The 12,106-nt window shown below is 35.3% G+C and overlaps 1 protein-coding gene across 4 annotated transcripts in view; it reads left to right on the top strand.

Annotated features, from left to right (window-relative positions):
• The window catches only part of ZNF518A (zinc finger protein 518A), a 33,890-nt gene extending 22,428 nt beyond the window's left edge, over positions 1-11,462 (top strand). For 3 of the 4 annotated variants that reach the window (XM_063710337.1, XM_055352613.2, XM_004049859.5), the window contains 3 exons: positions 2,855-2,905; positions 3,453-3,576; positions 3,726-10,301. In XM_063710337.1, the coding sequence (XP_063566407.1) occupies positions 3,852-8,306 (4,455 nt within the window). In that variant the 5' untranslated portion in view covers positions 2,855-2,905; positions 3,453-3,576; positions 3,726-3,851 and the 3' untranslated portion in view covers positions 8,307-10,301. Of the gene's footprint in view, positions 1-2,854; positions 2,906-3,452; positions 3,577-3,725; positions 10,302-11,357 lie in introns of those variants that run through there. The other variant, XM_063710338.1, reaches the window with a different exon arrangement.
• Positions 11,463-12,106: the final 644 nt, after the last annotated feature.

Here is a 12,106-nt window from a genome sequence, read left to right on the forward strand (position 1 = left end):
ACGTGGCAACCTTAGTATAAATTGCTGTCAGATATCATGTTTGTGTATTAGTCAAGAGTTCTCCAGAGATGCAGAACCAGAAAGATACATACACAGTCATACCTTGTTTAACGATGGGAATACGTTCTGAGAAATGAGTCATGAGGTTATTTTGTCATTGTGTGAACATCAGAGTGCACTTACACAAACCTAGATGGTAAACCTGTTACACACTTTGGCTATATGGTATAGCCTGTTGCTTCTAGGCTACCTGTATAGCGTATTACTGTACTGAATAGTGTATGCAAATGTAACACAGTGATGAGTATTTGTGTATCTAAATGTAGAAAAGATGCAGCAAAATTACAGTATTATAATCTCATGGGACCACATTTGTTTATTTGGTTCATTGTTGGCCAAAACATAATTATGCAGCATGTGACTATATATAGATTGATTGATAGATATATAAATACATGAGAGGGGATTTATTAGGGGAATTGACTCATGTGATTATGGGGGCTGAGAAATCCTGTAAGAGGTTGTCTGCAAACTAGAGACCCTGGGATGCTGGTAGTATGATTCAGTCCAAGTCCAAACGCCTCAGAACCAGAGAACCCAATGGTCCAATTCTCAGTCTGAGGTTAAAGGCCTGGCTAAAGCAGGGCTGCTGGGCTAAGTCCTGGAGTCCTAAGGCTAGAGAGCCTGGAGTTCTGATGCCCAAGGGCAGGAGGAAGAGAGTATCCTTGCTCCAAGAGAGAGGCAGGGGAAATCCTTTTCTCTCCTTTTTTGTTCTGTCAAGGCCCCTGGCCGGTTGGATGGTGCCCACCCACACTGAGGCAAATCTGCCCCACTCAGTCTACTGACTCACATCCTGGTCTCTGGAAACACCCTCACAGACAAACCCAGAAGTAATGTTTTACTGGTTTTCTAGGTATTCCTTAATCCAGTCAAGTTGATACCTAAAATTAACCATCACAGATTGCTTCCCCATGCAACAAGTTGAACATAATTGAAGACATAGTAGACTCTCTAGAGAAACTTAAAATTTGAGGGCAAATAACAAACCCCAAACTACCTAAAATACAAACTCCTCTAATGCCATATTGTATATGCCATACATTAAATACAAAAAAGATTGACATTCAGCTTTATTTAACAGTTACCAAGCTTAAGTAAGGGCTAAGTGGATTTCTTAATAAGATGGTCTCTTTTATCCTTATTGTTATGCCATTTTTTTGACTTACAAAAATGTTCCCAATGAAGCTTTTGAACCCCTTGTATTTGAAGTTGAAACTAGTGAAAACACATGAAAACTCGAGTAGGACAGAAGAGGTGTCAAGTGTGAAATAGGACATAAGCAGTGGAAATACTGAGTTTCCATCTCCTAGACACCTAAAATCTTTTGATACCCAGAAACAGAAAAAGTATGTATTACATTTTAATAATCCTATTCTCAAGGTCTAAGTGAGGCATTATTAGAGAAGGAAAAGCTGTCTGTTATGTTTTCACAACCATTTTGACTCCTGAGTCACATATTAGAGTATCTTACGAGATTAGACAGTTTGATTTCCTACCTCTTCATATATTCCATTTCCCCACTCTTGCCCTAGTCCCTGAAGGAGAACTGAACACATGATTTAGTAATACTATTTTCTTTTTAATCAACTCATATAATTCTTTCTACACCCAGCCTGGGCAACATGGCGAAACCTCATCTCTACAAAAAATACAGAACATTAGTTGGGTATGGTGGCGCATGCCTGTAGTCCCTGCTGCTCTCAGGAGGCTGAGGTGGGAGGATCACCTGAGCCTGGGGAGGTCAAGCCTGCAGTGAGCCGTGATGGTGCCACTGCACTGCAGCCTGAGCGACAGAGTGAGACCCTGTCATCAATCTTTTCTTTCTTTCTCTTTCTCTGTTTCTTTCTTCCTTTCCTTCCTTCTTTCGTTTCTTTCTCCTCCCTCCCTCCTTCCTTCTTTTCTTTTTTTTTCCTTCCTTCCTGCCTTCTTTTCTTTTTTTTCTTTTCTTTTCTCTTAACAAAGCAGTGAGTTAAAACCTGACTGTTGGATTGTAGAGCCTTCAATTAGTGTCTAGTTCATTCTCCTAGAAAGACAAGTGCTCTGCTTGGCTAGTCATTCTGAAATCATCTGTAAGCCCCATCTTAGTTTAAGAATAGCCATCAGATAATTCTTCTCAGCCTTTTCTCCTGGTTTCCTGACAGTTCCAGTTACTTTTTCAGCTTTTCTTCTTTTAGGGCCCTAAAAACCCTTCATGAGGCCTTCATCTTGTATTACCTTTTCTTTGTAATACTAAAGTTTTATGACAAACATCCCATTCTGGATTCACATTTTACTGTATTAGTCATGGCATGTAAAACAATTCAATAATTGGTACCCTTCTAATTAATTTATTATAGATCTCTTAATAAGTAAGTAATTCAACTTTTAATGATTCTCTCAGTAAAGGATTTCTAAAACAGTAAAGTTTGTAGGTATTTAGATTAATTGAAGTTTAAAGCTGAGACCTTTGGATAGACATTATGGATGAGGAGCTTAATGTGATTTATACTATGTTTTGTTTAGCTTATCTGATTTTGTCTATTCATATATATATATATAAAGCACAAAATTAAAAACATGTAATTTTTCTAATAATACAGTTTGATATATTAATGACTGAACCTTCAGTACTCAGATTCCTGTCTCAACAATATATTGTTATGTCCCATACATGGTAATCACATAGAGTAATAGTGGTAGCTGTGATTTATATGGCACTTTAAAGGATATTTTTACATATATTTTCTCATTTTATCTTCACAACAACCTTGTGAAAGACATAGGGGAAGTACTAATTTTTCCCCCCATTTTACAGATGAAGGAACTGAGACACAGAGGTTGAGACTTGTCTAAAGTAACATGACCAGTAAGTGCTTGAATTAATGCAGGTAGGTAGTGATGGGTATGTTCTAATCTGCCAAGGGCTTTTCCTTGCTGTCATCTGGCTTGAGTTCTGAGGATATAAATTCATATAGCCAAAATGGTAGGGAACCAGAAAGGTAATGAGTAGATGGACTTTAGGACTACACTAGGGAAATGGTGCTGCTGTTCTTTTTAATTTCTTCCTTTTTGTTCTTTTTGTTTGGTTTCTAACTTGTTAGTAATGATAAGCAGATACCGTCTTTGGTTGTTTCTGTTAGATGAATGAAGCTTTTGTTTTAACTGTAGATTATCCCTGAGGAACTAAGGAAATAGAAAATCTGGAGAGAAGTCTGTTGGGATTCTCACAGGGAATAGCTATTAGATCAGCTAAGCAAATGAAAAAGTTAATAGTATATGGATAAACCACATGTGTGTAATTGGAACTTTTTAGGATTCTAAGATTTTTAAAATCTTGTTTAAAAACTGTATTATCACCTTAATATAAAAATCTTAGCGCTTGAGCGTACTTACCCAACTGTGGTTTTCTTTAGATGAGGAAACTGAGGTCCAGAGAAGTTGAAGTTTTCCCAAGGTCACACAGCAGAGCTGGAACTAGAGCTTGCATTTCCTGACTTCCAAATTAGTGTTATTTTTACTTCAAACTATTACTTCTTGGTAAGCTGTTCTTAAAATACTTAAAAAGTCTTTTGTATATTTAATTTATGTTTTTGATTAACATTCCTACTTTGTGCCAAAATGAACTTACAGATCGAAATTTACTATTATTTTTGTGATGAGAATTTCAATTCTTTGTTTAATTTTAGGTGAGTTATTGTGGGAAAAATCCTGTATATTGAAGATGTCTCTACACAGTATCGTTTCCTGTTTAAATTACAGATAACTTCAAGAGTTTTCAGAAAAAAAGAAATTGGGACTTTTTTGGTTAAATCATGCCATCTGAACAGAAACGGTTATTTTGTGATGAAAAACAAACTACTTTAAAAAAAGATTATGATGTGAAAAATGAGATAGTTGATAGGTCGGCACCTAAACCAAAAATTTCAGAAAGTATTCATTATGAACTAAAAAATGTGAAAATTGATTTGCCAAAAATAAATATTCCAAATGAAGTCCTATTGAAACATGAAGTTGACAAATACAGAAAATTATTTCAGAGTAAACAGCAGACTGCAAGAAAATCTATCAGTATAAAGACTGTAAGCTGTGTAGAGGAGTGTACATTGCTTCATAAGTCTGAGAGAGCTGAAGAAGAGGGTGTAAAAATGTCTGCAAAAATACTCAATTTCAGCTGTTTAAAATGCCGAGACAACACTCGATATAGCCCAAATGATTTGCAGAAACACTTTCAAATGTGGCACCATGGCGAATTACCTTCATATCCTTGTGAAATGTGCAACTTTTCAGCAAATGACTTTCAGGTATTTAAACAACACAGACGAACCCATAGAAGCACTTTAGTAAAATGTGACATTTGTAACAATGAGAGTGTATATACTTTACTGAACTTGACAAAGCATTTCACATCCACACATTGTGTTAATGGTAATTTTCAATGTGAAAAGTGTAAGTTCTCCACCCAGGATGTTGGCACATTTGTTCAGCACATTCATAGACATAATGAAATTCATTATAAGTGTGGTAAATGTCATCATGTATGTTTTACCAAAGGAGAGCTTCAGAAGCACCTTCATATTCATTCTGGTACTTTTCCCTTCACTTGTCAATATTGTAGCTATGGTGCCACCAGGAGAGAACACCTTGTAAGACATGTTATAACTTTGCACAAAGAACATTTATATGCAAAAGAAAAACTGGAAAAAGACAAATATGAAAAAAGAATGGCAAAGACTTCTGCAGGACTTAAGCTAATACTGAAAAGATATAAAATAGGTGCATCAAGGAAGACGTTCTGGAAACGTAAGAAAATTAACAGTGGAAGTGACAGAAGTATAGAAAAGAACACTCAAGTGCTTAAGAAAATGAACAAAACACAGACTAAATCTGAAGACCAGAGCCATGTTGTTCAAGAGCATTTAAGTGAAGAAAAGGATGAAAGACTACACTGTGAGAATAATGATAAAGCCCCTGAATCAGAGTCAGAGAAGCCAACTCCTCTGTCCACTGGGCAAGGTAATAGAGCTGAAGAGGGACCAAACGCTAGTTCAGGTTTCATGAAGACTGCTGTACTAGGACCTACAATGAAAAATGTAATGATGAAAAATAATAAACTAGCAGTTTCCCCTAACTATAATGCTAAGTTTATGGGCTTCAAGATGATGGATGGAAAACAGCATATTGTATTAAAATTGGTGCCTATCAAACAAAATGTATGTTCACCAGGCTCACAGTCAGGTGCTGCAAAGGACAGTACTGCTAATTTGCAGCCCCAGACTTTGGACACTAATGGATTTTTAACAGGAGTAACAACTGAGTTAAATGACACAGTTTATATGAAAGCAGCTACTCCATTTTCATGTTCATCTTCTATACTTTCAGGGAAAGCAAGTTCAGAAAAAGAAATGACTTTGATATCTCAAAGGAATAATATGGTTCAAACAATGGATTATGAGAAAAGTGTATCTTCTTTGTCAGCAACATCAGAATTGGTTACAGCATCAGTGAATTTGACCACAAAATTTGAAACAAGAGATAATGTTGACTTCTGGGGAAATCATCCCACTCAGAGTCACCCCGAGGTATTAGGTACCACCATTAAAAGTCCAGATAAAGTCAACTGTGTTGCCAAACCAAATGCATACAACAGTGGAGATATGCATAATTATTGCATTAATTATGGCAACTCTGAGTTACCTGTTGAATCCTCCAACCAAGGATCATTACCTTTTCATAATTACTCAAAAGTGAATAATTCTAATAAACGTCGTAGGTTTTCAGGAACAGCAGTGTATGAAAACCCTCAAAGAGAATCTTCATCCAGCAAAACAGTTGTCCAACAACCAATTAGTGAATCATTTTTATCACTAGTGAGGCAGGAGAGCTCAAAACCAGATAGCCTGTTAGCATCTATTAGCCTTTTAAATGATAAAGATGGAACTTTAAAAGCAAAATCTGAAATTGAAGAACAGTATGTTTTAGAAAAAGGACAAAACATTGATGGACAAAACCTGTACAGTAATGAAAATCAAAATTTAGAGTGTGCGACTGAAAAATCTAAATGGGAAGACTTTTCTAATGTCGATTCACCTATGATGCCTAGAATCACATCTGTTTTCTCTCTCCAGAGCCAACAGGCATCAGAATTTCTGCCACCTGAAGTAAACCAATTGCTTCAGGATGTATTGAAAATAAAACCTGATGTAAAACAAGACTCTAGTAACACTCCAAATAAAGGCTTGCCACTTCATTGTGACCAGTCATTTCAAAAACACGAGAGAGAAGGCAAAATTGTTGAATCTTCGAAAGATTTCAAAGTGCAAGGCATCTTCCCAGTTCCACCTGGCAGTGTGGGTATTAATGTGCCTACAAATGATTTGAATTTGAAATTTGGTAAAGAAAAACAAGTGTCATCAATACCACAAGATGTGAGAGATTCAGAGAAGATGCCTAGAATTTCAGGTTTTGGCACATTACTTAAGACTCAGTCAGATGCGATAATAACACAGCAGCTTGTAAAAGACAAACTACGAGCCACCACACAAAATTTAGGTTCTTTTTATATGCAGAGTCCACTTTTAAATTCAGAACAAAAAAAAACTATAATTGTTCAGACTTCAAAAGGATTCTTAATACCATTGAACATTGCTAACAAGCCTGGGCTACCGGTTATTCCTGGAAATGCACTTCCATTGGTTAATTCACAAGGTATCCCTGCTTCTCTTTTTGTAAACAAGAAACCTGGGATGATTTTAACACTTAATAATGGGAAACTTGAAGGTGTTTCCGCTGTTAAAGCCGAGGGTGCCCCAGCTTGTGGAACTGTGACTAAGGAGCCTTGCAAAACACCTATTTTGAAGGTAGAACCAAACAATAATTGTCTTACACCTGGACTTTGTTCCAGCATTGGCAGTTGTTTGAGCATGAAAAGTAGCTCAGAAAATGCTTTGCCATTAAAAGGCCCTTACATTTTGAAACCAACGAGTTCTGTGAAAGCTGTTCTTATTCCTAACATGCTATCTGAGCAACAGAGCACTAAGTTGAATATCTCCGATTCAGTAAAACAGCAGAATGAGATTTTTCCAAAACCACCTCTTTATACCTTCTTGCCTGATGGCAAACAAGCTGTTTTTTTAAAGTGTGTGATGCCAAATAAAACTGAGCTGCTTAAGCCCAAATTAGTCCAAAATAGTACTTATCAAAATATACAGCCAAAGAAACCTGAAGGAACACCACAAAGAATATTGCTGAAAATTTTTAACCCTGTTTTAAATGTGACTGCTGCTAATAATCTGTCAGTAAGCAACTCTGCATCCTCATTGCAAAAAGACAACATACCATCTAATCAGATTATAGGAGGAGAGCAGAAAGAGCCAGAATCTTCTAGAGATGCCTTACCCTTCTTACTAGATGACTTAATGCCAGCAAATGAAATTGTGATAACTTCTACTGCAACATGCCCAGAATCTTCTGAGGAACCAATATGTGTCAGTGACTGTTCAGAGTCCAGGGTATTAAGGTGTAAAACAAATTGTACAATTGAGAGGAACTTCAATAGAAAAAAGACTTCCAAAAAAATTTTTTCAAAAACAAAAACTCATGGAAGTAAAGACTCTGAAACTGCCTTTGTATCTAGAAACAGAAACTGTAAACGAAAGTGTAGGGATAGTTACCAAGAACCTCCAAGAAGAAAAGCAACATTGCATAGAAAGTGTAAAGAAAAGGCAAAACCTGAAGATGTCCGTGAAACATTTGGATTTAGCAGACCTAGGCTTTCAAAAGATTCCATCAGAACTTTGCGGCTTTTCCCTTTTAGTTCTAAACAGCTTGTGAAATGTCCTAGGAGAAACCAACCAGTTGTAGTTTTGAATCATCCTGACGCAGATGCACCAGAAGTAGTAAGTGTAATGAAAACTATTGCTAAATTTAATGGACATGTACTTAAGGTTTCATTGTCAAAAAGAACTATAAATGCTTTACTGAAACCAGTTTGTTATAACCCTCCTAAAACAACTTATGATGATTTTTCCAAGAGGCACAAAACATTTAAACCTGTTAGTTCTGTGAAAGAAAGATTTGTGCTAAAATTAACACTCAAAAAGACAAGCAAAAACAATTACCAGATTGTGAAGACTACCTCTGAAAATATTTTGAAGGCTAAATTTAACTGTTGGTTTTGTGGTAGAGTATTTGACAATCAGGATACTTGGGCTGGTCATGGGCAGAGACATTTAATGGAAGCTACTCGGGATTGGAACATGTTAGAATAGTTTACCATAATTACCAAGGAAAAGAAAAGTAAAATTACCTTAGAAGAAAACAATGGGTTCAATTACCATAATGCAGACATTTTCTACTTCAGTATAGTACCTGAAATCGAACATTTTAAAAGTTGATTGTATTTCTGTGGAAGAGTAAAAGTTGTATGTATGATATTTGAAAATGCTATCCCTGCACTCAAAAGTTTTGAAAGAAACTAATCACAGCACAGAAGTACCTTGATTTAATTTTTTAAACATGTGTTCTCGGGAAGTTAGGGCTAAAGAAAATTTTGATAAAACAATTTTCCCACTTTAGTTCTTTAGTGACTCTTAGTAGAGGGTAATGGCTGACACCCCCATTCCCTCTCTTCTTCCACCAGCCTTATGCATCTAAGTGTAGCTCCTCTGGCGATGGAGAGCTCTTTCATCATAGAACTGAAGGAGTTTCTCACATTTGTGAAGATACTTTGAGAGAACCTGGGTAAAGAAGTCACTCTATATCTGCTAAATATAGTTATTTTGAAGGATATTAGGCTCCTTGAAAGTACATTTAACTCACTACAGTTACACCTCATACAATGCTTGAAGAGTTTTTGGCAAGTAAATTTTTTTTTCCAGTTGAACTCTCACTTGTTAGAGATTGGGAACACTCTCCCAAGGTGATTTTCTTTTGCTGAGTGACTGTGTCAAACGTTGCAGTAGATGGGCAGCTTCAAGAGAAGAATTTAAACTCTTTGTCTCATTGAAAGTTTGGTTAAAGAACTTGAACATATTTCTAAATTTGATTATATTATCTGATGATCCCCTTGCACAGAACTATGCTTATCTCATTTGTTTGTCCTCCATAAACAAATGGCCATTTTTTTCTTCTTGGTTCCCATCCCTTTAAAAAGAATGGAACATAGGAGCACTTCCAAGGGAGTGGCTTTTCTTGAAAGTTAAAATTTTTTACCAAAACAGTATTTTGAAGCAAGATCATATTTTTGTCTGTATTCACTTTATTATTTGAACATGTCCAAATTAGGACAAAGCATTTCTGTTAGCTGCTTCTCAGTGTGACTGACAACCCAAAACATATATACAGATTGTTGGCATTTGAAAAAGGAAGCATCAATAGTGGACCCAGAGGCAGTGCATAAAACCTTAGGATAGATTCCGATTCCTAAGGGACATGCCCAACAGAGTTTTAAAATGGATGTTTTCATGATGACAACAGAATCATAGATTTAGATTTTTCACCTTGTAAGTTTGGATCAAATTTTGCTGGATCTTTGGATAATGGAGTTCTTGTGTTAAAAAATTACGTGCTATATGATTTTTTGTTACATTGTTACAAGTGTTAATGACATTTTCATTAATGGACGAAAACTTCAGGGCTTCTTTTCTGTATATAACAAATTAAGTCTGTACATATTTTTGTACCTTTTATGTAAATTTTGCACAGAAATTTTTGGCATAAGTTTATTTTCTTTCAGTTTAGTTCAGTGCATGCACTAATAAAACTGGTTGTTTAATTTAAAAGGAATATATAAGACTTTACCCATGTTATTTTCTTGGTTTTTATTTCAGATGTAGATTTTGTTTTTGAGGTAAATTCGTTCTTCAGGGATTGAACACTATTGTTAGCAAGTGCCTAAAAAAGATGTGAAACAGTTTACATATGTCAACTGTAACAGTAGGTCCCAAATGGGCCCATTCCCCTAATAGTTTTATTTTAAAAAAAGCCATACATAGAATGCTTCAAGCTATCTTGCTATGCACATTATACTTGTACTGTTTTGTGCAGTTTGTCTACTTTCTTAGTGAAGTATTTTTTGTATAAAATGTTACAATTGTGTTTCTTAAATTGAGCCTAAGAATGGAGTTAATTGGAAATATACAGTATATATTAATAATGTATATGGTGTTTAAAGAATGGTAAGCATTGTTAATTTCTGTAATGAACATTTTCAATTAAATTTATCTTGTTTGTGTTTACACAATAATTTTTTTACTGTGCTAAAATCTAATGGAAATTTTGTTCTCTAGGAAATACAGATTTTAAAGTGTATGTGTTTTTTCAATGCTAGTTAACTCTACAAGATAGATAAAAGTGTGGGATTTTTTTTCTTCCCAAAATCATAGATGATATATTGTTTAAGAAAGGTAACATATACCATAATTTTACTATGGTTATGCTGGCAAGGTGAGCCATAGAGAGGCTTATAGTCTTCAGTACCCTAACAGCAATAAAATTAAAATGCTCTGTTTGTTACATATAGATCTGTTAGGAGGCATCATCTGCTGTAAATAGCAAGGAGAGAGAAGGAACTTTCCTGCTAATATTCGCAGCACTATAAAATTACATTTCAGAATAGCCATATCAGGAAAATAATGTCGAGATATGTACTTCTTGCCTTAAAGTTTTAACAGCCATTTAAAGTAAGCTTTGTGCTCCAGATATTCTAGTTGGAACTTTTTCTGATTTTGTTAAGTTATTCTGAGGGAGGCAGACCTGCTTAGAGTTTCATTATTGCCATTGCAGAAAATCCAAAACAAAAGCCTGTATCCTTTATTTTTTGTGTGTGACTTTCCAAAGAGGGCTTTCCAAAATATGATATTCAGTAGTTCGAGGTTCTTATTACAATTGAAGAGTTAGTTTTAGTTTTGCAGTTGAATTTCTGGGTGAGGAATTTGTTTTATTTTTTCCAGTTTGTCCATCTCCACTGAAATGGGTTTCTTACTATTTGGCAAGTACTTAAAAAACATAATTCACTTTTCAAAGAATTTATCTTGCTAAGTATTCAGTAACACAAATTGAAATGTAATAGTTTTTTTAATGGAAAATATTTTCATTGGGGGGTTAGCAAATTTTTTCAATAAAGGGTCAGATAAATAAGCTTCGTAGGCCTTCTAGTTTCTGTCCTAACTACTCAATTCTCATAATGCAGAAAAAAACCATAGACAATATGTAAATGAATTAGTGTGGCTATGTTTTAATAAAACAATTTATAGAAACAGGAAGTGGGCTGAATTTGGCCCACCAGACATAGTTTACTAACTGTTGCTTTAATTCCCTAGAGTCTGCTTTCAGAATGGGATTTTTATTTAAAAAACACAAGCTTGATAAGTTTCGTGATGTACCTCACCTGTGTAAAAGAGCTACAAAGTACGAACTAAAATGTATGTATATAAAGTTTCTAGTATAGATGTATTTGTGTAACAGTGAAGAGACTGTAAATGTAATGAAAATGGTTAGTGGGTAAAATAGGTCATTTGTGTGCTAAGAGTAGTGCAACTTATGAAGGGATTAAAAATGAGATAGAGCAGAAATGCTGTGAGAATTTATGTCCAGGTTAGATGGGAAAAGGACTTAGATATTCTTTCAGTGATTTGAAATAGCCGTTAAGAAAAAGTAATAGAAGTTCTTGGGGTGGGAGAAAATGGAGGTGAATTAAAAACAGAATATTATATATTAATTCCATACAGCTTATCTTGATTTTTTAAAAATAAGATTCCTTTTCACCATTGACATCTACTTCCTTCCTTAACTTTCTTAACAGAGCCATTTGGGGCGTTGGCTCTGTTCTTTGCCTTAGCAACTTGTTAGGATCCTTGCTCTCAGCATACTACCTTGACCCATTGAGGATCTCATCTAGCAAAACTTACTGGGGGGATTTTTCAGGGTGGTATTTGTTGCTAGTTAGCAGAGTATGGCATTAGTGGAAACTTTTTCCTGTAATGGAGAGTTGAAATGGTTGAGTTTGATGTTTATTAATTTATGTATGCCTCTCAATAACTGGAGAATTGAGAAGTAATTAGTATCTTGG

Source organism: Gorilla gorilla, chromosome 8 (assembly GCF_029281585.2).
Source record: "Gorilla gorilla gorilla isolate KB3781 chromosome 8, NHGRI_mGorGor1-v2.1_pri, whole genome shotgun sequence".
NCBI lineage: Eukaryota > Metazoa > Chordata > Mammalia > Primates > Hominidae > Gorilla > Gorilla gorilla.